Source organism: Squalius cephalus (assembly GCF_949319135.1).
Source record: "Squalius cephalus genome assembly, chromosome: 6".
Classification (NCBI taxonomy): domain Eukaryota; kingdom Metazoa; phylum Chordata; class Actinopteri; order Cypriniformes; family Leuciscidae; genus Squalius; species Squalius cephalus.
This window is the reverse complement of record NC_137127.1, coordinates 44,481,788-44,509,767: the sequence shown is the minus strand read 5'-3', so window position 1 is coordinate 44,509,767 and position 27,980 is coordinate 44,481,788. Positions and strand designations below refer to the sequence as shown.

The following is a 27,980-nucleotide window of genomic DNA, read 5'->3' as shown; positions in this document are numbered from 1 at the left end:
TTGACCGGAGTTCTCCTTTAAACGGAAATTGGGATAGTCTTTTGTACTCTATTGTGACTATATCTCAGTAAAACGGCTTCTCGCACAATAAAAATTATTAGGCGGGACTTGATTTGTCCATCGCAATTGATTGGATCGTTGTGGTTAGCTATTGGTGGATCTCATGTGAGTGACAGGCTGTCCCGCCCTCGCGCCGGTAAACACGTCATCATCAGAGAAGAGAAGAGAAGTGATGTTGCTGCAAGAGGGAGGGGAAGTTATTTTGATTAAAGATTACGAGGGCACATGAATTAAAATAAAAAATATGTGCATTGCTATTTTTTTAAAAAAAAATAAGTACTGCAATATTCCTTAAAAAATATCAAGTTTGATTTCATGGTGACTTTAACGCCCTCTGCCGGTCACAGTCTGAGAACAACAGCAGTCGAGAGAGGGGGCGGAGGACACAGAGGAACAGAGAAAAAGGGGGAGAGAAAGAAAGAAAGAAAAGAGCCTGTGCGTGTTTTCGCAGGCGGAGTTTCCTTCTTGTGCACCGTTGGAATTCACTGTATCTGTATTTCTTTCCTCGGGATAGCTGGAGGAGACAGAAGGAGTGAGAAAGCGCCGCCAGCGAGCAGATGTTATAGCTGGACTATCCGTGTTTCCAGCCTGACAATCGAGCGTATCATCTACGAAAATGTGGCAGCCCGCGTCGGAACGACTGCAGGTAAGACTGGACGTCTCATTACTGTAAGAAACGCTTTTGATATCGGTCGTTCATTTTGGAGCCACGGCGTGCAGGCCAACCAATGAGCACACGAGCTTCTCATCCAGCGAACCTCATCCAGCCTCCATTTATCAGATAAAATGTTACACTGGCGCTGTGTGGCTCTTCAACTTTTCCTCTGAAGCTCAGAGGTTCTGGACTGCTGCTGGGAGCCTGGTCACAAAACTGAGTTTTAACAGTTCTTTCTGAACCATATCATGCCGTTCCAGACCCAAGGCCATTTCATACCATTGGTGAGTGTGTTTGCAGTCTGTGAAATGGCTTTGTTGTGCTGGAACTGGCTGTACTTCTGAGATTCCTCAGGATGCGTTCACACCGGACTCGTTCTTCCGGTGCGTTTGCTCGTTTTTAAACACCAGGGGCCCCGTGATCATGGAAGACCAGGGGCCAGTTGCATAAACACAGCCACTATGTGAATACTGTGTGTGTGTGACCAACTAATCTGTCTAACTTTTGGGATTCAAATTAGACCAATCTATCTTTTTATGTAACAGACTTTAAAAAAAGAATTGATGAGTTGCTTGTAATACTAGAGGCAGTTTATGTAACTGGTCACTGGAGTTTTAAAATTGTGATTTCCAGGCCTGGAGATGTAGAAATTATTAAAATGTGTTAAAGTCATGGAAAGTCCAGACAATTACATTTTCCCTGCTGAAAAGACAACGCTGGTTTGTTGGTTTTAGCTGGTTTAAGCTGGTCTTCCATTCTGGTTGTTTCAAGCTGGTGTTCTGCTGGTCTTCCAGCCTAAAGTTCCTTTAACCCCTATAAAACCAGCAAATCAGCTTAAAGGGATAGTTCTCCCCAAAATGAATATTCTGTCATCATTCACTCACCCTAAACTTTTTCCAAACCTGTATGAATTTATTTATACTGCTGAATGCAAAAGAAGGAATAAACAGTTGATGGGCCCCATTGACTTTTATGGTATTGTTGTTTTCATACTATGGAAGTCAATGGGGCCCATCAACTGTTTGGTTCCATATTCTTCAAAATATCTTCTATTGTGTTCAGCAGAAGAAGGAAATTCATACAGGTTTGGAACAACTTGAAGGTGAGTGAATTACAGAATTTTCATTTTTGGGTGAACCATCCCTATATTAGCATCCACACCAACACACAATATCATTTTATTTATTATAAGCACGCTCTGCAGTTACTTCGTCTGCTGCTTTAAATACTTGAGCTCTTCAATGCAGGATGGATTCTGATTGGCTGTCAATTTTATCGTTGGAAAAAATAATTGCGTAAGTGATTCCAATGATATTGTTCCTCTGTGCTGTTATCTTTTTAGTTGTGGTGTTGAGCACTCTGCTATTCTTTCTTCTAAATTTCAAACAATCTTTAAAACTAAACCTTTACCTATATCTTCCTTGATGTGAACAGGCCTTTAGTTTTAGTTTTAAGCCTTTTTTCCAGTTTAAGATGTGTGCTGTGTTGAAACATGGTAGCTGGTTTCTAGCTGGTCCACACTGGTCATTAACTGGTCTTTAGCTCAGCAACACACTAGTTACCAGCTGGTGTTACCAGCTCAAAGTGTTTAAGATGGTCTTTGAAGCATGGGAGCTGGTCAGCCTGCTAATGACCAGCTTGAACTAGCTAATAACCATGGACCAGCGAGAAACCTACCATTTTCCAGAATACAGATACAGGCTTAAACTAAACATTCTTCCATGGGTTAATCCTCCTTATCCACTAATCAAAAACGACTTTAAACTCCATGGAAAAGTCATGGAAATTGGTATAAAAGGTGTGGGAATTGTCAAGTAGGCGTGAGATGGACTTTTTTAAGTCGGCGTGTCAAGTAAAAGAGTTCAAGATGCCTGCGTCCAGAACCGTTTCAGAACCGGGTTTATGCATGCAGCACATCTGGTGACAAGCTGTGCGTCTTGGTTTTTTTGCAGTGTAGGCGGGCAGGTGAGCGACACTGGCATCCAGTTCTTGTGCATAATATTTAGCCACATTTCTCCAAGCATTCAGGTTCATCCAGTTAGAAGTCCAGAAGTTACCTGTAAATCTCCTTTAAATAAAAAAGAAAAGTTCATGTCAAGTATTTGTATCTCCTGGGGTGCTGGGCTTCACGTCTCCACTGTTTGTAATATTATCCAGATGTGGAGCGGGACAGACTATGCCAGATGAACTTGCACAATCTTTCCTCACGGAGTTTGGCATGGCGACACTGATTAAATACCATAGTAAACTCTTTTGAATCTACAAAACTTGCTGTTATACGTGGCAAAATGGTTGTATTGAACCACTATAAACGATTTAAAACCATCTAACGACATCACGTTTTTATTAATCTACCACAGTGCTGTGCAAAGGGGGTTCAAGATTAAAAGTTTTCCTTCCTGAACCAATCAAGTAGATTATATCTGTATTTAATAAGCTTAGGCTAAATTTGTTAGTCAGAATGGTTGTTGGTTATAAACAATATCATTTGTTGTGGTATTTCACTGACTTTTCACTTGATTTAAACCAGCCTGTTCCTTATTAGACCACAGTCCATGACCTAAATCCATTCAAGTCCCTGTTTTGAGTTAATCTCTGTTAAAACTTCAAACAATGTCGAGTATTTCAAGGAATATGCTCACTGCTGTCAGTGGACACCATTATCGTCATAAATAAATCGCATACAAGGGGCCGTTTCTAATGCTTTCATACTGTACAGTTGACAGGGTCAGGCTATGTTCATGTACTTCAAATTAAAAAGGTCATGACAATTTTTTTTGTTAATGATTAAAATATGTTCCTTGAGGTTCACTTTTTTTTTCTTTTTTTTTTTTGCACAAAAAAACAAATGTGGAAAACCGATAATTTTTTAACCCTCATTCTCTGTCTGAAATGATCAGTTTTTTAAGGGGCGGCTCCTTTAAGGTTTGTCAGTAAAGGGCCACTGTTATGATTGGCTAACGTCATTGCATAGGAAACAGTATCAACAGTAGTGGTCGACCGATACTGTTTTTTTGATGGCCGATTTCGATATCTATATATATTTATTTTAATCAATATTTAATAAATTATAAATAAACTATAAAATAAACATGCTTATACTTTAGATGGCAACTTCTTGAATCTGCAATCCTATTACAGTACTTTTCACAAATAAAGTAATTGTTTAAAAATATATGAATATGTGAATAAAAAGGAAGTAAACACTGTAACAGGGCACTCAGTAATCTGGTAATTTCGTGCGCACTAGTAATCATATTTTTTTCAAATAAAGACAAGGTAATGCTAATTTTACATACAGCACACAGTCTCCTGTGAAGCTGATCTTCTGTTCGCATTCACTCACTTCACGCGGACCGACCGTCACTCGCAGTCACACGTTTATCAGGCTACAAATGCACACTTCACAAGATATCACAGCTGGATTCGATTAAATCTGTAAGGTTTGTGAAATTAAATGTTTATTAGATATTCAGAGATTTGTTTAAAGGACAAGTTCGGTATTTTACACTTAAAGCCCTGTTTACAGATCGTTTCTGGTGAAATAGAACGGTTAAGATTAAAATTTGGACAAATGCTGCTGTCCCGAGAATTTTAGGTTTCTTTCGCTTTCCCCAAAACCTCCAGAATGGGTGTATAGGTGCACTCGAACAATCCTTCCTAAAACACATTAAACTTTCGTTTACAAAGACGTGAAACTCACCGAGTGGTCAGGGGTGTTCACTGATATGTTCACACAAAAATCGCTGCAAAATAATGCTTTCCAACAGGTGTTTTACCATTCGTTGTAAAACTGTGGAGCTATTTTTCCAAACGCCTCACACCCGTACATTCTTCCGTTGAGAGCTTGAATAATAGACACTCCAGCCCAGTTGGTGGCGATAATGCACCTTTGCAAGCAAACCACTGGCATTTCAGTTTGCGATCCGCCGTAAAAAAAAAAAACACAAGAAGAAGAAGAAGAAAACAACCCCTGAACCCCATTTCAGTTTCCACGCGGAGTAATACCGTACCTCACATCACATCCAATACAAGTCAATGGAGGAGACAAAAACTACGATAAAACCTGTTGGAAAGCATTATTTTGCAGCGATTTTTGTGTGAACATACCAGTGAACACCCCTGACCACTCGGTGAGTTTCACGTATTTGTAAACGAAAGTTTAATGTGTATTAGGAAGGATTGTTCCAGTGCACCTATACACCCATTCTGGAGGTTTTGGGGAAAGCGAAAGAAACCTAAAATTCTCGGGACAGCAGCATCTGTCCAAATTTTAATCTTAACCGTTCTATTTCATCAGAAACGATCTGTAAACAGGGCTTTAAGTGTAAAATACCGAACTTGTCCTTTAAATGTAGATGCGAATTTGCTGAATGTTGACGGTAAATGATCAAGTATTTTATCCTGATTGTTTGCCTTTTCTGTTACAAATAATACAAAAGCAACGCTTTACTTTTTCACATACCATTTACTTTCTTTGTTTACCAGTTCTGTCTAACAAAGTATTCCATATGACTGATAGAGATCGTAAACTAATGAAGATGGAGAATGTGAGTGAGCGCTGTGTGATCAGGCGCTGCCGTTCTCTTCTTGGGCGCTGATGTTCTCAGCGCCGCCTGTCAAAATAAAAGTCTGGAGCGCCGTCAAAATAAAAGTCCTGCTTCCAACACATCGGCCTATCAGACAAACGTAACGGCTGATGCCGATATTTTAAAAAATGCCAAATATTGGCCGATATATCGGCAAGGACCACTAATCAACAGCCACTTGCTATTGCACATAGGAAAGTGTTATGAAAACATTATCCATATAAAAGTTTGTCTGCATTTACAGACAAAGCGTTATGAAACGGTTTGTGATGCAGCTTCTGTCAGATTCAGTGCAGTTGGCTGCTTCATCTGTCAACAAAAGTTTCTTTGCATTTGTCCTGTTGTCGACAGACTCAAGTGTGTGGATATGTCAGAAACTGAACACACATCTGTTTACTGTATCCAGTGTAGACAAGAGTCCGTGATTATAATGGGTTACATTAGCTTTTGACGCAACACACATCCAGTGTAGACAGCGACTGAATGCCAGTGGGCGGGGCCTATGGTGCGACGATGTGTAACGATTCGTCGATGTCTTGCTCTGGAGGCAGTCTTATGTAAATGCATTTGCCTGTGTGATGTCAACAAATTCACTTCAGTCAATATCCAAATGAGCCGGTTTTGGAGCTTGATTAAATAACAACTTTTTTAACACCATTAATTTAAAACTATCAGTGTTTCCAATTAGTCGAAACATCAGTATAAAATATTGTGAAATACAGCGAAACACATTCATCTGCACAGTCACAGAGCCGAAACACAACCAAAACAATGTTCTTCTGCAAAATGCATACAGTTTTGTTTTATAACCGCTTAGAGGGCCAAAAGTTACTTAGTGGACATTTAAAGACAGCTAATGTGATGTCTGAATGTTTGTGGATATGGGGTGAACTCTTTTATAATCTCATATAAAAATGGCTTTAGTAGGATTCAGTGTATTCCATGGGATGTCTTAAGAGCATTACATTAAGGAGATTTGAATCCGATGGGATTATACCATCAAACACTGCAATCAGATCTCATGATGTAACAATAGGATCTCATATCTTATAATAGCCAAAGTATAACCAGCGATATCTTGGCCATAGTTGAAGAATGCATTAGCTTTAAGAGTTTTGTCCTCTTACAGCACCCCACCCAGCGTAAACCCCACTCTCTTTTAGATCTCAACAGACCCTTTCAAGAACCAGCCTCAAGATCCAGTTGTTTTTTAGTTGACCCTTGTGGTTCAGTGACTTTGTGCAGACCAGCTTGTAGCCTTGTACTGGTGTTTTCAATTTCTTCATTTTGAAATAAGACAGAGCATGTTCTCACTTGGATCTGAGAAAGAATGTAGTAAGTGTGGTTTAGTACTCTGAAAACTGTGAAATGTTTATTAAAGGAATATTCTGGGTTTAATAAAAGATAAAGGGAAAGTTCACCCAAAAATGAAAATTCTGTCATTAATTACTCACCCTCATGCTGTTCCAAACCCATAAGAAATTCGTTCATCTTTGGAACACAAATGAAGATAGATCTGTTCATCATATAAAGCGATCGAGCCTCTTCAGAAAATGTGGTCTAAATTCATATGGATTAGTTCTACAATCTCTTTATGGACTTTTTGAACAAAGTGTAGGTGCGTAGCGTCAATAGAGGGACCGAAAACTCTCAGATTTCATCAAAAAGATCTTCATTTGTGTTCCGAAGATGAACGAAAGTCTTACGAGTTTGGAGTAATTTTTGGGTGAACTATCCTTTTAAGCTCAACTGACAGTATTTGTGGTGTAATGTTGACTATCACATTAAAAAAAATCGACTTTTGTTTTTTCGAATGGGGACGATTTTTGGTGGAAGCAGAAACGTGAAACTTACACCTTTATGAATGCACTTCCATGCTTGATTATGCACATACTGTACATAGTTTCTCTGTTAACATTTGTGTATTATTTGTGCTGTAAAATTCTTGCCATTTTTATGATTGTTTTAGGTGTCACGTTGTGATGACAAAGTTGTAAAATTAGCTATAACATTAAATGGTTAGTAAGTGATTTTTTTTCCCCCACACTAAACTCGTTATGTTGTTTATGACTTGTGGCTGTATAATGTTTGTTGATTGGCTCCATTCACCTCAATTAGAAGTACATCACTTTATCCTTATTCATTATTATTATTTTAAAGAAAAGGAGCAATGAGTCTAAATAAATGTTTGTGGTAAATAAATATCCCCCAAGTGAATTTATCTTAAATTGTATTGAATCCAGAATATTCTGGATTCAATACAAGTTAAACTCCGTCAACTTGAGGGCTTGAGTGAAAAAGATATTTTTTGAGGTTTTGAGACCAACACATACTTCAGATCACTCCTAAATTGCTGTCTAAAATAATACAGAACGTTCTGACCGGTGTAATCTCAGTGTTGCACAAACACACATTCTTAGCACCATAGATCAGGACATCAGGGTTTCTCTGTGGGCTTCACTGTGATTTCTCAGTACTTTCCCATCAGTGATCCCAAAGACGACCCAGTACAGTTATACCCAGTGCCACCCTAGTGTCTGGCAGTGGGCTGATGTTGCAGTTAACGAAGGGATTTCATTGATTTTCAGACAATGCAAATAAATAAGAAACTAATTCTCGAGCCGTCCGCACACACAAACGCTCGTGTACACCGATTCCTTCCCAACGCACTTTTCTCAAAACGCAGTGAAGCACTCTCAGTGTCCGCTGCATGGTAACCATGACTACCAGCAGGCTCTCTCTTTGTGGCGTTTCCATGGTAACGGGCATCGCTGGGTTGATGGCGATGCTCGGTCTCATTCTCTTCTCTCCCTTTCTGTGATCTGGAACCGTTCTGGTGTATTCTGTGTTTATGTTCCTCGATTTGAGTTTATAATCCTTTGTCCTTTATAATCCGGATGATCATTTTGCAGTCATAACAACTGAAAGATGACTCCACTCCTTAAAAAAAATACAAATTTGGCCTACTCCCCCTCATGTCGTTTCAAACCCACATGACTTAATTTTTTTCTTCTTCTGCAGAACACAAAAAGAGAAAATCTGAAAGCTGTTTTCCATGCAACTCAAGCTGTCAAGCTTCAAAAATGTTGCAGAAACACCATTTAAGTGATTGGTTTTACTTGTTGTGTTATATTCAAAGTTTTTTTTTAAAGTCATATGATTGCTTTGAATGAGGAACAGACTTAAAGGGATAGTTCTCCCAAAGATTTTAATTCTGTCATCATTTACTCACACTCAAGTTGTTCCAAAGTCCAAACCTGCATGAATATGGGTAACCAAACAGGACCAGGGTCCCATTGACTTTCATAGTATCTTTTTTTTTACCATACTATGGAAGTCAATGGAGCCCATGAACTGTCTGGTTACCCATATTCTTCAAAATATCTTCTTTTGTGTTCAGCAGAGTAAATTATAAACTATCCCTTTAAATTCAAGCTGTTATTGAGTTATAAACTTCTGCTCCAGTGAGATGTTAACCCGTGAGACTGGCTCATTTCAGTGAGTCAGTGAGCTGAACACGACATGCGGGCGAGGAAACGTTGACAGAATTTCCATTTGTTGTTGGCGAACTATTATTTTAGATTTTGCTCGTGATCAGTTTGGTTGCCTAAGCCAGAATTATAATCATGTTGCAATATCCACATTGCAAATTATGCAAACACTGATTTATTTTTTGCCGTAAATGAAATGTCATATTTGTTCCAACAGATGCAAGAAGTTCTTCTTTCCCTTCCTACTTAGTCATCATTATTTTCTGTTAACACTTACATTTCATTTCCCTCTAAATTCAAAGTGTGATGCACTTCTGTCTTTGTTAAGAGAGATCACTAGACAAATGCTGGCTACATTGAGTAGAAACTAAAGCAATATTTCCAGATTTGATCCATTTATTGAAAGCAACATAGGTTTAATATTTCATGTCTCATAACAATTGGGTTCACATTTGCTGAGGGCATCACTAGACATCCAGGGCTTAGCTCTAAATCAAATTGCAAAGCTAATTACAAATACAAATAGTTATTTTTTCAGGACTTGTAATATTACTACTGTACATAAAATTGACTAAAGTTGAGTTCAAAATCTCAAAGAATTGAGTCCCTTTGCGTTCTCAAATAAACATTCAGTTAATTTTTAATTGGAGGAGCATGCGTGTGCAGTCCAGTCTCAGCTTGTCAGAGCTACCTTGATGTTTGACTCATAAATAAAAGAGTTAATTTACTAAAACATTCAGGTCTATCCGGAAAAGACGCCCCTGTTAGCTGCTAGTTCCCTGTCTGTCCCATTACAAAATTGCTTGTAGAAATTTCCATCCCACCTTGTTCCAGTGTTTGTCATCATTATAAGTGAACTGAAGTGAACCCACCCTCAAAGTTTAAAAAAAAAGCTTCAGTCTTTCTGTAGTTTGTTCGCATGGAGAGGAGAGATTTGGGTTTGGCATTTGAATGAAGTATGTGTTTTTGGGTGTTCTTTAAAGGATTAATTGAGTGAACTGTAGCACAATATGGCCTTATTCTGTTATAATGCAGAGTTTCCAAGAATATCATTTGGTTTCTGTGTTTGTGTGTGTGTGTTGAGTGAGTTTAGGATATTAGCTTCTCTATAGTGTCTGGCAGGACTGTCCTACGGGGTTCACAGAGAGCTTATGCTGGGGTATGTGTGGAGCCCATTTAACCAATGTATATTTTATTAGTGTGTGTGCGAGAGAGAGAGTGGTTTGTTTGAGTGGTCTCTTTGCGTCAATGCTGCTTGACATTGATTGGTGTTTTTAGGAAGGTGGGAGGGGCCAGCATTGCCTTTGAGGTTTTCCGCTGCCATTGGCATCTTCCCACGCCATTTTTGACGGTCTATTGTATCCTGTGGCATCAACCAATGGCAGCATGGGACCTCCTACGTGTCTGTCCTGACTTGGCCCTGGCAGGTCCATGTGAAACCCAACACAGACCCTCATAAAGTTATATGCACCCACACTGGAACTTACGAGCTTTGTCTGGACACACTCTCATTCTTAGCAACCTACCATTGGCGTATACCATCTCTGTGTGAAAGTCGGCTTTTAAATGGGCCAATAAATTGCCTTTGGAGAGCAACTGGCATTCTTCGAATCACTGAGCTGCAGGAAAATGACAATGCTGATTGGCTGCTGGCACCGCAAGAATACCAAGACCAAATAATACAGTGTGAAAGTAGTAGTGCAGCTTTGCACAGTCAGTATTTTTAAAATCAACTAGTTGTGGGTTACCAAAACAAGTCAACTAATCAGATTTATTAGAAAGTAACCAGATCAGACACATTAACGTGAAAAAATAGCTAGATTACGCTTAGAATTAAACAGGATAGAGATACATTTTTAGTTCATAAACTTTTACCCCGCCAGCGTGTTTGAAAAAAGTTGCCTGCCAGTGCCAGCATTTTTGATCATTTTCACAAAAGGTTCATGACCCACAGAATATTTTATTGTTTGAATGTCAGAACATGCAATAAATAACCCATTTTATTTTAGCTTCATGCATTCTTTTTTTATCAACTGTTGAATGAGGTATGTTTCATTTAAAAATAAAAAAAGCAACATTTTGAGCAAAAAGCTGAGAAAATCAAGTTTTTGTCAAAGACTATGTCTGGATCGGATTCAGAACGATGATCAAAACACAGATGGAGTAGATCGAGTCCATCAACACCCCCAAAGCTTCACAGTCCTGTAGCTCGTCCTGGGTCATTTCATTTCATTCGGTAACGTTAGGCAGTTTTGATTCAAATGCAGTTTAATGATATTTTACATATGGATTTGCTTATGCTATCGTTTGTTTCTGCTTCTTCTTCACATGTCTTTTGATCTGGAGATTCTGTACTCTTTCAGAAGATGTGTAATAGCGCCCCCTACCGTATAACAGTGAAAACATGGAAAGAGTTCAAATACTTTATGTAGTGAATGACTAGATGATCATTGAAACTTAAGGGGGGAAATTTTCGAAAACAAGTTTGGACCAAACAGTTAAACAAAGTTTGAAAACATTGGCTAAATCATTGTCAGGATGGCTACAAATGTCCCTGAAGATGAGTGGAGACGGCAAACTCATTGCTTTGTAGTTCAGTTGTGGAAGTCATTAAGTCAAGGCTTTTGGCGGCAGAACAGTGTTTTGAATTGTTGCATATTGGCAGACTGTTGCATTTAACTCAAAATATTCCTTTAAGGGAAAAGACTCTGTTTATGTGATTCTGACCTATATTTTTGAGTCCAAATTGCTGAGGAAGATCGCCAGAAGTCAGCTATTTGTGTGCGTATGAAATATGAGGCTTGTCAGATGTAATCAAGCTGATAGCCGCCAGAGATCTGCCTGAACCGTTTCCATTGTCTCGCTGCCTCTCTAACTCACTCCAGCTCTCTCATGTTTTTCTCTTTCTGTCTCTCTGTGTGAGTGATATATGAATGACCAGAGACACTCCTGGTCTTGTTAAACCCATCATTGCAAGACAGACCCACAAACAGGCGTATAATGTGTTCAACACTGACATAGTTAGGTCCGTCCCTCACCCACACACACAACAGGCAGGGCACACACATTTACACATGCTTCACTGCTCAGCCATTTAGTTCAAATCTGATAAGTTAATTCACCCACCTTTATTGAACGCACACATAAACACTGCGTAATTTTGTGTATTTGAATTTGTGCATGTTTGTTTGACGTAGACCTCACAGAAGTAGATTAGATTCCATCTTATCTACATTTACATTACAGATACTTAGTCTACGAAAGTAACTTTTTTTCCAACAACTTTTTATTATGACTGGTAACTGCTACTTATTCAACTTCCAAATGTACCAATGTAAAGTTAAACGGTATTGTTTTTTCCACTGTAGTATATATTTTTATTTGCTCTGACGATTTGTTTATTAATTTTACTAATTTATTTTTTTTGTTGAAATTACTTTTTTGTTGTTTTTATTAACAAGGTTTACTTACTTTTACTTCAAGATTTGGCCAAACCTTTATCATACTAGAGAATTTGTAGTTGGACACACCTCGATCCCCTTGTGGACATCGGTCCATTTGGCACTAATACACATGTTGGCACTCATGTTGATGACGCAAATGTGCCAAATAATGGAATCAAGCTTGGATTCGGACCCAGTGATAAACCAAGTGTGAAATTCAGTGATTGCCAGCCCTGTTCCCAGAGGCACCACATCAGTACACATTTTGGATATTGACTTGAAGTCACTACTAATGAACTGATGAGAACAATCAGTTAGGTGTGATTAGGTACTTTTGGGCAGGAACATGTTTGGGAACCACTAGCTTAATTCTTTGTCAGGGTGGCATTGTGCTGCATATGAGACACTAAAGATTGTTTGGAGACAACAAACTCAGGGCATCAGTGGTTCAGGTGTGGAAGTCATTAAGTGAAGATCATTGGTAGCAGATTGGGCCAAGAACGGTGTTTTGAATCGAATTGCAGAAGAATTTGGCAGGCATTGTGAAGACCTCAGCAGAGAGATAATGTAAGAAACATTTTGGAGGTTCAAGATAAGTCTAGTGACAGCATTTTGGTATGCTGGGAGATGGAGGACATAGACCCTAGTAAGAGTAGAAGCCATTTTTAACGTGAATGAAGATTAGGCTGTGAGAGATAAAAACATTCTGTTGACCGTATATCTTTAGATTGACAGAATGTCTTTCTAAAAAAAACTTTCATTAATAAACAAGAAACTCTGGAAAACATGAGAAATTTAAAAGAGCTCAACAGTACATATAGGGGTGTAACGGTACACAAAAAGGTCACACTTTATTTTGATGGTCCACTTTTGACATTCTACTAACTATAAGTAGCTTTGCAATTACATGTCAACTAACTCTCATTAGAAAATTAGTAGACAGTAGTAGACTGATAGGTTAGGGTTTGGGTTAGAAGAATAAGTTGGCATGTAGTTGCAAAGTTACTTATAGTCAGCAAAATACAGAGTTAGCAGATATTAAGCAGACAGTCTACTAATACTCTAATGAGAGTTAGTTGACATGTAGATACAAAGTTACTTCTAGTTAGTTAGCAGAATGGCTATACTGTTGCAACCTGCAGCAACATACATTGCAGTTTATGGAGCTGTTGTAATTGGGGGAAGATATTAGAAGTGCTTACTCTTTTGGATGCAAAATATTTTCGAATAGGATTAGAATTATTGCGCTCCCATTCTAATCCGCTCCATCTATTTGATGCACATGTATGCGCCAGCAATGACGTAGCTAAACGTAGACTGGTACCGAACTGATAGACCTTTACTGAGAACTTTTTCTACAAATACGTGTATTGTTACACCCTTAGTACTTACTGAATTATTACTTGTCAATCATAGTTAATTAGTGTGTGTGTGTGTGTATAAAAAAATCCTATAAAATCAATCACCTAAGGGGCCATTTACGCAACACTATTTTAAAGCGTAACTCTCGCCAAAATTCAACCTAGGGTCTTTTTGTGAATCTACCTGAGGCAAACTTTAGTTTAAAAGCATAATTAGGATGGAAACGCCACTTTTAAGATTGACCATATTTTCAAATTGCCTTTTGAATGGGAGTGCTAGGGCCACTACTATGATAGCATCAAAAATCGCTATTTTTAAAACACTAAGAAGGCTCGACACAACATGAAACTCTCATAACTTTCAACATAATTTGATCTCCGAATGCAAATGAACTGACTGTGAATTTTAGTATTGTTTCTTATATAAGGATTTCAAATACAAGGTCAATATTGATTTTCACTAACGACAAAACATGAATATCTGTGAATTTATATGGAGCTAAGCTTTAGGAGCTTTCTATTTTTACTCTCCTCCCGGTTACATTGTGTTCGGACATCGACTATTTTTGACTGTCAAAATGCCTGTGGCCGGAAACAACAACATCTACAGTGAGTTGTTCAAAACTTTTCTTTTTAGTAAACTCTGTACACAAACAATGTTCTCAATGCTCGAGTTCATATGTAGAGCCCCTGGTGATACTTCGAGCACAGTTTTATGTTGTGTCGAGCCTTCTTAGTGTTTTAAAAATAGCGATTTTGATGCTATCATAGTAGTGCCCCAAGCACTCCCATTCAAAAGGCAATTTGACCGAAAACGAAAATACGGTCAATCTTAAAAGTGGCGTTTCCATCCTAATTATGCTTTTACACGAAAGTTTGCCTCGGGTAGATTAACAAAAAGACCCTAGGTTGCATTTTGGCGTGAGTTACGCTTTAACTAAAAACTCTGTTTTGGCCATTCATTTACACGACCACGTCATTTTGGGGACCTGAAAACACGAACTTTTGGAAACGATAAAGTTATCGTCTCTGTGTAAACTACAAAACAAATTAGTGAAAAAGGTGGTGTCATGCGCATGCTTATAACGTGTTCAGTCTACAGGCGCGTAGTGTTTTTGGTTTTTTTTACAAAGTGACATCGCCAACTACTGGCCTGGCATGCATACTGCAGCATTTTTTGTATATCCGTGTGAACAAGGATAGTTTTGATAACATTGGTGTCTGTTCGCGAAAACGCAAAGAAAAAACGTTCCCGTTTTTAGCACATAATTGCCGTGTAAACGTTACATAGTTTTAAATACAGAAAGGGAATTTAAGCATCACAACATTATATTATACAGTGTGAAAAATGGATATTCATTCATTTTATGATTAAATATCGAATATGACTGATAAATAAAATGGGGGCTTTCTAGTTTTGTTGTGTCGCATTGTTCTTGTTACATGCAACATCTGAAAAACAGAGATGTTTTGTGAGCTCTTGTTTTTGCTGGCCACCACAAACAGAAGAGAAACTGTGGATCTGGTCACTTAAAACTTGCTTAATAAGTTACAGAAATGAGCTTCCAGTGTCCAAGAACATGGAGAAAATGTGCCTTCCTGAAATGAGGATGTAAGTCTGAGAACGTCCCCCTCTTTCTCAGAAACTCTCTCTCTCTCTCAAGAGAGGAACCCTTCGCTCTGTAGGAGGTAAAGTTAGGAAAACAATCTCTTATTTCAGGAAGGCAAGTTTAAGGTCGACATAACAAAAAGTTTGAATTATCAGTGTTTTAGAAGATGCATTTTATTATGACTTTACGGAAACAGACAGAAATTATTTGGTACGTGCAAGGACAAGGAGCAAGGACATGACAATGACAGAGCATTTAAACACAAACACATGCAGTTTTTCATGGAGGACGTCCATCCCTCCAGTCTTCTGTTGAATAAGCTGTAAATAGATCAGGTTCCTACAGTCTCTGAAGGGTTTTTTGACTTCCTGACTGAGAATAAAAATTAAACACAGTGAAAATATTATGAATAAAATTCCAGATTTATTTCAACATTTCGCCCTCCCCTGAACAGACCGACCTTTCTTTCTCTCTCTCTCTCTCTGTTTTTTTTCTCTCTCTGCCTCTCTCTTTATTCTTTTATCCTCAGACCACAGGAATGTTTCTTTCTCTCAGAAAGTTGTAAAGTGCTGATTCTGGGCTCAGGGTGCATTTATACATGTGGCTTCTGTCGCTCGCTCGGTTCCTCTGTCTCTCACTCAATTCACCCTCTTTCCCATATTCTATATTTCTCCACTTTCTTCAAAATCTTCTATCACCTATGACTATGACTCGGATGAATCTGAACGCCCGTCATTCACCAAGTTCTACACCCTGCCCCATAAACCTTTGTTTTGTAGTACTCTCCATTTAACACATTTTACCATGTTTAAATTAAGTGTGATTCAGGAACAAATGACTCTTTTGAACTTGTTATTTTTAGTGAATCAATAGATATGTTTCCATCCATCAATTTTTGTATTTCGCATTTTGGAATATCGCATGAAAAAATGTTGGATGAAAACCCCAAGTTGCCTATAAATTCTAAAAATGCACTCAGCCGTATAATAAAAAAAAAATGATAAGAATAAATGCGCATAAACTACAATGAAAACACATTTACAGAATAAATCCCTCGATGCACAAAAAAAAAATCACGTGCCTTTGCCTCAACAGACGATGTGATTGGATAACTGGATTAACCAGCGGACCAATCTCATTGCACAGCATTTCAAATGCTGGTTTGTAGTCATATATGATGACTCAGTGGCTTCCACGATTCCAGCAACTTTCATTTTTATTACAGGTATTTTGCACCAATTTCCCTGGAAGTGACTATTTTATTCTCTTGAACACATGGGATGGAAACTGTGCTATATTCGCAAATGTTTTATGTCATTGTCCAATTTTGCACACAAGTTAAATTCGCAACTTTGGATAGAAACACACAGAGCTGTCACACATTGTATTTATTAAATATAAATACTCTTACTCTTACAAAATGAGAGTGGTCTGAAAGAGACAGACGTCTGTGTAATATCACACAAGTGTGCCATAAACTTTATGGAGTATGTTGGATGTTATGCACAAACAGTTCATTCATCCGTCCAGGTTGTGGAAGTGGTGTTTTATAAGTTTAAACAGAGGCACCTGTGAAGCTGTATTTGTTAAACAATGTTCAAACTGTGGCCTAAACTGAGATGTTCTGTTTTTCAGCATTTACAGACAATGCTTAAGACCAAACTCAACGTGCTGACGCTCCGGAAGGACCCGCTGCCTACGGTGATCTTTCATGAACCCGAAGCCATCGAGCTGTGTTCCACCACTCCTCATAACAAGAACCGCGCGCACACAGGATATAAGGTACAGAACCTGTTGAGATTCAAAGAGTAGATTTTGAAGCATTTTCTAACCATCTGAATTAAAGAATGGTCCCTCCAACTTTTGCTGAAAGCCATTTGCATTCATTCACTCCCAAATAAGAGTATCCTGTATGGAAGCTTGTTTCCGCCACAGAATAAAACATTTTAAAAGATAATTGCGACTTTTTATCTCACAATTGCGAGTTTACATCTCGCGACTTTATATCACGCAATTCTGACTTTATAATACGCAATTGGGAAATATAAAGTCAGAATTGCATATCAAGTCGCGTGTTATAAAGTCAGAATTGTGAGATATAAACTATTCTGAGGTAAAAAAAAAAGTCTGTCTTTTTTTTCCTTAGAATTGGACTTTATATCTCACAATTGTGCGTTTATATCTCACAATTCTGAGAAAAGATGTCAGAATTGCGAGATATAAACTCGCAATTATGTGTTATAAAGTCAGAATTGCGTGATATAAAGTCGCAATTGCAAGAAAAAAAGTCAGAATTCTGACTTTATATCTCGCAATTCTGACTTTATAACACGCAATTGCGACTTTATTTCACGCAATTCTGACTATATATCGCAATTCTGACTTTATAAATCGCAATTCTGACTTTATAACACGCAATTGCGACTTTATTTCACGCAATTCTGACTATATATCGCAATTCTGACTTTATATATCGCAATTCTGACTTTATAACACGCAATTGCGACTTTATTTCACTCAATTCTGACTTTATATCGCAATTCTGACTTTATAACACGCAATTGCGACTTTATTTCACGCAATTCTGACTTTATATCTCGCAATTCTGAGAAATAAAGTCAGAATTGCGAGATGTAAACTCGCAATTGTGAGATAAAAAGTCGCAATTATCTTTTAAAATGTTTTATTCTGTGGCGGAAACAAGCTTCCATAATCCTGTGATTAAAGAAAAGGACAAGTCTTTTCAAAAAATCTTGTTTAAAACAAATGTACATATTCTTAGAAATGTATTCATGTTGGTTTCATGTGGTTTTGAAAAAGAGTTTGAATTTAACGTCATGTGGTGCACCATCATCAACCAAGAAAAAGCTAATAAACGTTTTTTTTATTTATTTTTTCTTTTCACCTTACGCCTAGGGGTGGATGATCTTACCAAAATTACACATCACTATCTTATAACAAACCGATATGAATCACGATCTTCCCAATTTTGAGATGTACTATTGAGAATATTCAGACTGGAACAAGCCTGTTGACTTCTCTATTTGCACAATTTAAAACACAGTATTGCATTAAACAATCAGTTGTTAAAATGGTCATTAAACCCGGGATGTTGACGGGTATATTCTTTAAAACACTGCATAGTTTTCACTGTATGATTTAAATATACATCGATTCTTATTAAAATGACTAAAGTTATTCAGTCAAGAATTCAGTTATTCAGTAGTGAGTGATTTTGTCTTTGTCTGTTGTTTAACATTAATGACAGACAGCACTAAGTATTTGCATTAGGTTTTAAGACCTTTTATGACAGTCACGTTACATAATTTAACTGATTTGGTCGCTAAGTTTAGGCTTTTAAGGAGGGGTGAAAGCACACCGCTTTAAAGGAAAGGTACAGCATGCGGCACAATGATAATTTGATCTTGATTATCACGTTTTCATAATCGTTGGAAGTCAAAATCGAAACCAAACCTAAAATTTGATTCATCGCTCAGCCCTACTGCTGTTGAATTGTTTGTCAAATGCATCACCACGCATGAAAGACACATGATATAATTAGGCCAGTCTAGCCATCTAGTAGGCATTGCTGTTTGTTAACATTATTACGAGGACATAAAAAATCACAATCTCTACGATTCGCTTGAAAAGTAAATCGAGGACATCTTCAAAATCGATATACAATCGCCAGATCGCCCACCCCTACTTACACCTTAAATACATATGAATACATGTGATCTTAATCATTAATTTTTACTTGGCAGACAAACAGTTTTAACATTTTAATGGATAGTCAAGCAGTTTTTCCCCCAAAAAAATATGCCAAACTATTTAATAAGATTTTCTTTTCAAGAATGTCATACTTTTAATGAGTCGTCTTATTCATTCTTCTTCATTATGATATTAGAATAGGTGTATCATCCTGACATTTTTTTACTTTTTGCCCTCCAAAAACATAAAAATGTACATTTTGAATGCATACATTCTTTTTTTCTTTTTTTGTATTAAATAAATATATAGATCTGGACAGAAAAATGAGCATCGTGTAATTGACCTGATTTTTAAATGTAAAAGAGATGCTCCACAAAGGCCAACACAAAGATACATCTGTGAAAATATCTCATTTAAATGGGTTTACTGAAAGTAATGGTGTGAGTTTGGCCGGTTCCCTTCAGTGTCAGTAATAGCGTACATATGACACGCTGCTTGATGCACTTGGACACTTTCATGTACTTGTGTTGGTCCATCTGTCCTTGTAGAATATTGTAGAGTCACACGCATGTATTGAAAGGAAGAATAATACATAAGCTAAAAATATAGAAAATCTCTCATGGATATCGGCCTACTAAAGAAGCTGCGGTGTTGTTGCCATGGATACCTCAGCATCCATTCATGGCGAAATGCTGGCTAAGACAAACACAGAGCATCTCCTCTCTGTCTGTCTATGTCTTTGTCATGCTCCTTCCACCTCACTAGCGTTTCTCTTTCTTTCTTTGTCTTAAAACGCTGTAGGACCCGGCATAATTTATGCCACATTTCTAACATTAAAGGAATAACTGTGGGCACATATTTGCACTCAGTTGAAAAATTTCACATATTTTCATCTGTGTATTTTAACATGGACCTCAGAGAATATAAAGCATCTGGCCTACCCCAGACTCACTCGCACACACTCGACCACAAGCGTGTCTACAGTTTTGGGTGTAGACATGGTTTTATAATGATTCGCATTTTTCTTGAAATGGCAAAAGCCGTTATAGCTGATGTGCAGTCCGATGATCTAACAGACCACGTGTTCTTGCAGGAGAGGAGCTGTTCGAGAGATAGAAAGACGGACAGAAAGAACGACCTAATCATCCTTTGAGGCCCTTTGATTATGTAACAACTCAACAAAGCTAGTCTATACGCTGTTTCCATGGCGATCGGCTCCGCTCAGTGTGTGTGTGTGTGTGTGCTTGCTTCTCTCTAGGCATACATGAAATGTCTGCTCTGTTTAAACCAGTGTTATATTAGTATCATTGAGATATTATTATTTAATTTTTTTTATACAATTTGAATTTTTTTTCTTCACTTTAATTTTAATTAAAGTTTTTGTAACTTTGTTGGGTGTTTGTCATTTTTATTATTATTATTATTTCTTTAATATTTCGATGTAGTTTTTTATTAATTTTTATTTGATTTAATTATTTTAGTAACAATGTTTTTTAATGGTTTTAGTTAAGTATAATAACTCTGGATTAAACCCTTTTTTTGTTCCTGTCCTTAAAGGGATAGTTCACCTAAAATTAAAATGAAGTCATTTACCCACCCTGGTGTTGTTTTGATGCCATATGCCCTTCTTTGTTTTCTCGTACTGTATAGACCTTATGCGCCAGAGAAACGAGGGCGCCGCCATCTTTAGAATATTGCGGTCGCTCTGTATATTTCTATGGCGCTGCTGTCCAGGAGTAATTAGCTTTTGAAGTGGATTTACTTAATGTAAAGTTAACGAAAGTTATCATGAGGACTGTAATGTTTAAAGCAGATGACTTAACAAATGTCAGTCGACCAGGAAGATTTTAAAACGAGCCGTTCATTAATAAGCGAGCGCATTAGCGAGCGCAGCGCTGAAAAGGGGCGGGGCTACATAAGGTCTATAATGACAGCGCACCTTGCTCAGCCGCTCCAGCAACGAACGCAACCCGGAAAAACTATCTATTTTGCCGGTTCCAGAATTCGGTTATCGGTGCCGATTAATCGGCAAAACCGATCAATCGGTCAACCACTACTTTAGATCGGGCTCGATATTTTTTTTAACGGCTGAGTTTCACAACAAGATTCTGTTGAGATTGTTGCTGTGTCATGACAGAGAAAACTGACTGTAAAAGACGTTTATGCAAATGTCGCAATAGCGCAACAACAAATTTCGAAATGCAATGACGCACGAAATTGAGCTTGTGTAGCTATTAGCATCTGCGTTCACGTACGTGTGTGTGGAGAATGTGTCTGGACTTCAGCATGTAGCAACACTAAGAGAGGGTGACTCATAGCATGAGTGTTTGTGTTTGTACTAGCGAATCGTCATTTACATGCTTTTTTGTGAGAATGTGTGTTTGGTAAGAGTATATATCTGTGTGTTAGTTAGTTCTGTTATGTTAGTTAGTAAGCTTATGTTTGTGAAAGCTTTCATTATGGAGTCAGAGGTGAAAGATTCATTCAGTGTTTACAAAGTCTGTTCTGTGTGCTGTTTACACACGCACACCTTCTGTTAACAAACACACACACACACACACACACACACACACACACACACACACACACACACACACACACACACAGACCAAATATAGTCAACACTTCCCCTCAGAACAAACTTTCTCTGGCTTAAGCACACAAACGCACTCTTTCACATACACGTGTGTGTGTGCACATGCCCTCATCGTGCAGCTGTGTCAGGGGACACATGCGCCTCTCATTCTGGAATCAGGCAGAACATTAACATCCCGCTCTAGAATGCCGAGCTGGTGAAGAATTCCTTTTTTTCTGAATTATGCATGAAGAGTCTTGAACAGCAGTTGTCGTTTGATGCACTGCCCCCTGCTGGACGCATGAATCACACGCCAGGGTTTTAAGAATGTGTACTGGAAAATTGTGGTGTTTTGTGACTGATTTTCATGTATTTATTGATATTTAATTGGTCTCCGTAAAGTAGGGCTGGGCAATGTATTTAATTTAAATATGTAATTATGCACTTTTTATGTTGCCGTTGTGTTTCCCAAAGAGTGTTTACAACTTCTACTTTCCTAAAATCAAGTTGTAAAAAAAAAATGCACTCATTTTAAAGTATTTAACAAGTATTTAAATAATACTTAATAGTATTTATTGATTTTTTTTTTTTTTTTTTAAGTTGTTTAAGGGTAAAGAATGTCGCTCAGATGGTCACACCATTGGACAAGGCAAAACAACATTTTTGGAGTTTTGTCAAATAATAAACCATTTAAAATATTTCAATAAGATATGATTCTTCCGGAATAAAAAGGAATTTTTCGAAGTAAATGCATTTACATCAGGAATATTTTATCAAAAGGCTGAAGAAATTGTTATTTCTAGCTATAACACCCGGCCCTTGGTATAAAATAGTAAACAAGTGAATCACACACATAGTGAGTAATTGTGGCCACATGTTGCATAACAGTGTTCAACAAACAACATTGTTTCTCCTTGTACTTTGTGTAGGTGTGTGTGCGTGTGGCTCAACTGTGCATGAAAACCCACTGATATGATATTTTGTTGATTTACAATTCACAAGTGTGTTTCGTAGGCCACCGTATTTGCATGTTATTACTGTCCTGATGTCAGATTAATGAATTGTGCAGTATTTGGTACTTTGAGCGCTGAGCATCAGACATCTGGAAGAGCTGCTATATTGTTGGAAAGCTCTCGGTCGCCTGCGGAGGAAAGAGGACGGAGAGATGAATGAGCGCTCTGTTGCTGTCTAGACTCTGTGGTGACTGAGAAGCATCAATCTGCTTCAGTGTTTGAGGATTTCTCACAGTTTCCACCTGAGGAGTTCACACACACACACACACACACACACACACACACACACACACACACACACACACACACACACACACACACACACACACACATTCCCACCCAGGAACAGACATAAAGAATGACTTGGCGAAAGAGTGAGGATCAGGATTATTGTAGTTTTAAAAGTACACCCCTTTTTATTATTATTTTGATTTTATTTTGGATTTAATCTTTTTTTTTATTTTTTTTTTTTATGAGAAATACTACTTCCTGGTGTTATTCTGAACACATAATCTGTGCTGGTGGTTATTCCAAAGAAGTTTTTTGTTTAGTCAAAACATATTTGCTCTAAACTTGCTCTTCTTCTTTTAAAGTTTATCTAGTCTGTTAAAAGTGCAGTTTCAGTTCATATTTTTAAAACGATATTTCTGGAGAATTTTCTCTGTCAGCCATTTTATTTTATTTTTTTATTTTTTATTTTTTTGGCTGAAATTTTGATACATCCAAAAATGTTTTTGTTAATACACACTACCGTTCAAACGTTTGGGGTCGGTACGATTTTTAAAAAATATTTTTGTAAGAAGTCGCGTATGCTTTACCATGTCTGCATTTATTTGGTCAAAAATACTGTAAAAATGTGGACATTTTATTTCAATTTAAAATAACTCTTTTCTATTTTCATTCATTTTAAACTGTAATGTATTCCTTTGATGCAAAGCTGAACTCTTCAGTGTCACATGATCCTTCAGAAATCATATGCTGATTTGCTGCTCAAGAAACATTTCTGATTATTAGCAATGTTGAAAACAGTTTTTTGCTGCTTAATATTTTTTCTGGAAACTGTGACACATTTTTTACAGGATTCTTTGATGAATAGAAAATTTAAAAAACAACAACAAAAAAACAGCATTTATTTATATATATATATATATATATATATATATATATATATATATATAATATATATAGCATGGATACCATAGAGAGAAAAACAATCTTACTGACCCCAAACTTTTGAACAGTCGTGAACTTTTATTTTTTTTAACCAACAGTACTTGCACAGTTGTTCTTGTTGTGGTAATAGTGTTCATTTAGGATAATAAGGCTTAATGTTATCCATCAGGTATTGGGAAACACATATACACACGCACACACGGACACACACACACACACACACACACACACACACACACACACACACACACACACACACACACACACACTGCCTCATCTGTTAGTCATAGTGTAGTGAGGGTCTTCTTTCAGGTCTAATGTTTTCCAACACTTCATCCAGAAGAGAACACTCATCCCCTCTCTCTCTTTCTCTATCTCTCTCTCTCTCTCTGATGTAAATCGTTTTCAGAAGAGAAGAGATATTACTGGCATTTCCTCTCCCGGCTCGCAGCAAGGCCTCATCTTTCTGTTTCAGACACAAGAGAAAGAATGAGATTAAGAAAAACCAAACGCATCTGGAGAGAGCCGGACTATATTAGAGTCGTGTTCATAAGAGGAATGACTTTGCATTCTTCAGTCGGTCTGGTATGAGATTCTGCTACCCAGTACAGCACAGATGTTTGTACCATTGCTTGTCTTCAAGGTTTGTTCAGTCTGTTAAGCAATACAAACTATTTTGTTTAATTGCATTCTCTAAAGAAGGTTAAAGCAATGGGAAGGAGAGGCGCTGGCCAGAATTAGACCTTGTGGTTGCAGACTAAACAGAATGTCTGGAAGAGGAAAACACACAGCCAGACAAAGTGTTTTTTTTTTTTTTTTTTTGCTTCTGTAGTTTCACATTTTCGTCCCAAACTCTTGCCAAAAGCACACACATTCAAACACAAGAACAGGTATTCTCAACTACTCATTTTCTCATTTTACTTTCTAACTGATTTGCAAACAACAACTCTGGGCCAATGACATAAGAATGTGATGGAAAACCTTTAAAAAGGCAAATCCGTGGAAATTCTTGTTGGTTTCATACGTTTTTGAAATTTTAGTACACCATTTTCAGTCGAAGCTTTGATTTAGGAACACGTGAAGGGGTGAACCATCAAGTAACATAATAATAAGAGATGTTTCTTGAGCAGCAATTCATCATATTAGAATGATTTCTGAAGGATCATGTGATCTCTGAGAATTCAGCTTTGCATCACATAATTAAAATTCTTTAAAAAAAAAAGTTATTATAAATTGTAATAATATTTCACAATATTACTGCTTCCTTTTACTGTAAATCTAATTAAATAAATGCAGCTTTAGTGAGCAGAAATGATAAATCTCACTGACCCCAAACTTTTAAACATTAGTGTGTTTTATTTATTTTATCATGGACATGAAATGTCCACTTTCCACATCTTAGCGTTGCAAATATTACTAATATTTTACTAAAAGTTGACACTTCACTACTTGATATCCTTTTAGTAAACGGAGTAGGGCAAAAATTATATACATATTCAGTAATAATTAATGCCAATATGTTTCAGAATATTTCATTCAAACAAATTAGCATTTATATTTATCTGAGTCTTTCGTTGTGCATATGGGCATTTGCGTGAATCCGTACACAATTCATCTTTTCACTTTGTCTGCTTTCACCAGGTGACCTACCTTGGCAAGGTGACGATTTCCGGCACTCACTTCCTGTCGGGCTGCACAGAGTCGGCTGTGATGGGATTATGCGACACAAAGCGGACGTCTGTCACTCACGACGACTCCATCACCTCCAGCAGCGCCATCCTGGAGATCCGTCCCTTCCAGGTTCGACTGCATCACCAGGACGGACGAGGCGAGGCCACGGTTGCCATGGACACCTTCCAGGTGGCCCGCATCGCGTACTGCACGGCGGATCACGACACTAGCCCCAACGTGTTCGCGTGGATCTACCGGCAAATCAACGACGATCTGACGTTCCAGATGGACTGCCACGCCGTGGAGTGCGAGAACAAACTAGAGGCTAAAAAACTGGCCCACTCCATGATGGAAGCCTTTAAGAAAACCTTCCACAGCATGCGCAGTGACGGACGCATCCACAAGAGCGGCTCGTCCGACGAGTTCCCCGAGGAGTTGAGCACACCCGACGATGGCTGAGAGAAGGCCTAGGGCTCGAGGGGAGGGAGTGGGGGGGGGGGTTGGGAACGGGAGGCGAGGGAGCGCAAGTGTGAATGCGCTCTTTATGTCTTTGTGCCATAATAGAATATTCAGAAAAATAACAAAACAAAACCTCAACAAAAAAGAGAATGGAAACGGTGACAACAAAATTCAAACCACAAACCAAGAAACTAGTCTGTCTTTTTTTTCGATTTTGGCTGCCAGACAGACGTGCCCATTTTACAAAAGCATCTGAGCGTCAACATCATTACGAAGAACTTTCAGACGGTCACACTCCCACTCGAAAGCTGCTGGGTTTGATATGGCGCGAGAGAAGTGGCAAAAACTTGCATCTGTTATTCTCCTTTCGTTTAGCCAATCAGGGCCTGTTAACCTTTTGTTTGGGGACCTGGGAATTCCTGATGTGTGTGCGGAAATCTTTTATGTCGTTTTTTAGATAATGCAGAGATGTGTTTCCTCTGCTAAGTTGAGAGTAAAATTGTATAATTTTGATATTTATGGCAGGCAGCCAGCCAAGGGCATTCCTTTACCTTTATCGGGCCATAGTAAACATAGGGACCACGCATCGATTTATTTAGTTTTTTAAGATACCAAAAGTCATTGTGTGTGTGATCTAGGGTTTGTCTGTCTGCAGCTCATGAGCCTTTGAATAACTATGGAACAGGTTCTCTGCTACAAAAAGCTTCTAGAAGCCAAGTGTGCTTGTCTCTCCGGTGTAGTTTAGTGTGTTTGTGTTCTCGAACGGAAAATACTAGCGCGTGTGGTAAATGAGATGTTGAAAGCGAGACGTTCCAGGTGCTTCGGTATATTCACATGCAGGTCTAGAGGTGCGGTCGCATTTAAGGCCCATTCACACCAAGAACTATAACTATATTAGTGTGTTCACCAGCGCACAATATCATTCTAAGGGTACATTTACACGACAACGATATGCAGAGGTTTTCCACGTACAGACGACACCATTGTCAAAACGATCCCCAGTCGCACGGATCCGCGAAAACGAATTAAAAAAAACCTGTATTCTGCTGCCAGGCCATTAGATGGCGATGAAACACTATAGACTGAACACGTAATACGCATGTGATTTAAGATTGTTTTAAGATGTGATTTACACGGAGACAGTTTTCAAAACTGCGTTTTCAGGCACACAAAACATCGATGTCGTGTAAAAGAACGGCCAAAACGCATAAAGTTTTTCGTTGAGAACGGTGTCGTGTAAACAGCCCCTAAGTGTCTGCCGCTTTAAATGCTCGAGCTCTATAAAGCAGGATGGATTCTGATTGGCTGTGCATGTTTTTATCGCTCATTAGCTGGAAACAATCGTTCTGGAAGTGATATCTTTTCTCTGTGCCGTTATCATTGTAGTTGTGGTGTGAGATTGAATGAGTTTTGGAACGTTATAGTTGTCGTCCTTGGTGTGAACGGGCCTTTACTGTTGCTCTGCTAATTTTGCGAGTGAAATCCAGTTATTCCAGTAGGAATCTGTGATCGGGAGTTTCGTGTGAGGGCGAAAAGATTCCCCATGAAGATTTTGCTCATGTTCGAGTTGGTCACGAGAATCACAACGCTGGCCAACAGAAAGTTGCTTGTTTTGAAAATGAATTCTGTGTGAGCGGCGCTTCAAACATCTCGCTGCTATAAACAATGGACAGAATTTTGCTAATGTGACCGCACCTTATTAATTCATCACATTGTTTCAATCATGAACAGAAACTCTTGGTATCGGGCCTCTGTTTGCATAAAGGGTTTCGGGACGTCTTTCCGATGGGTTTGGAGAGAGTTGTGTGGATGTTTGCGCTGGGAGAGGAAGGACCCCAAAAGCATAGCTGTCCATAGAGTGCCTGTCTCTTACCCCCATGCTGAATGTATGATGTCTCTTGTGCTGCAAGCGCTATATATGTACTGGTACTAAAAGCCTTGTTTGATTATTATTTTAGATTTTTTTTTAAATATACATTTGTATTTGCAGGTAATTTGGGAGCTGTATAATGGTTTAGAGCAGGGGTGTCAAACTCAGTTCCTTGAGGGCCACAGCTCTGCAGAGTTTAGCTTCAACCTTAATTGACCTGTCGGTAAGCCCCTCCCCTTGAACGCTGATGAGCCAATTGCAGTTGAGTATCAGTTGCACAGAGACCGGAAGTCGGATAT

General features: G+C 38.2%; 2 protein-coding genes across 2 annotated transcripts in view; one reads left to right on the top strand and one right to left on the bottom strand.

Moving 5' to 3' along the window:
- Window positions 1-27,980, bottom strand: part of lbhl (LBH regulator of WNT signaling pathway, like) — a 489,980-nt gene that overhangs the window by 60,663 nt on the left and 401,337 nt on the right. The window lies entirely within an intron of this gene.
- On the top strand, window positions 414-26,619 carry pid1 (phosphotyrosine interaction domain containing 1). The gene is made up of 3 exons (XM_079874446.1): window positions 414-706; window positions 16,845-16,991; window positions 25,323-26,619. The coding sequence occupies exons 1-3, from the start codon at window positions 677-679 to the stop codon at window positions 25,809-25,811; spliced, it is 666 nt and encodes a 221-aa protein (XP_079730572.1). The 5' UTR covers window positions 414-676; the 3' UTR covers window positions 25,812-26,619.

Bases quoted from the DNA above. Each gene is read 5' to 3' on its own strand.
- pid1 (XM_079874446.1), top strand. From the start codon at position 677: ATGTGGCAGCCCGCGTCGGAACGACTGCAG. The intron at 707-16,844 runs GTAAGACTGGAC...TCTGTTTTTCAG, and splicing joins CCGCGTCGGAACGACTGCAG to CATTTACAGACAATGCTTAA. The intron at 16,992-25,322 runs GTACAGAACCTG...TGCTTTCACCAG, and splicing joins GCGCGCACACAGGATATAAG to GTGACCTACCTTGGCAAGGT.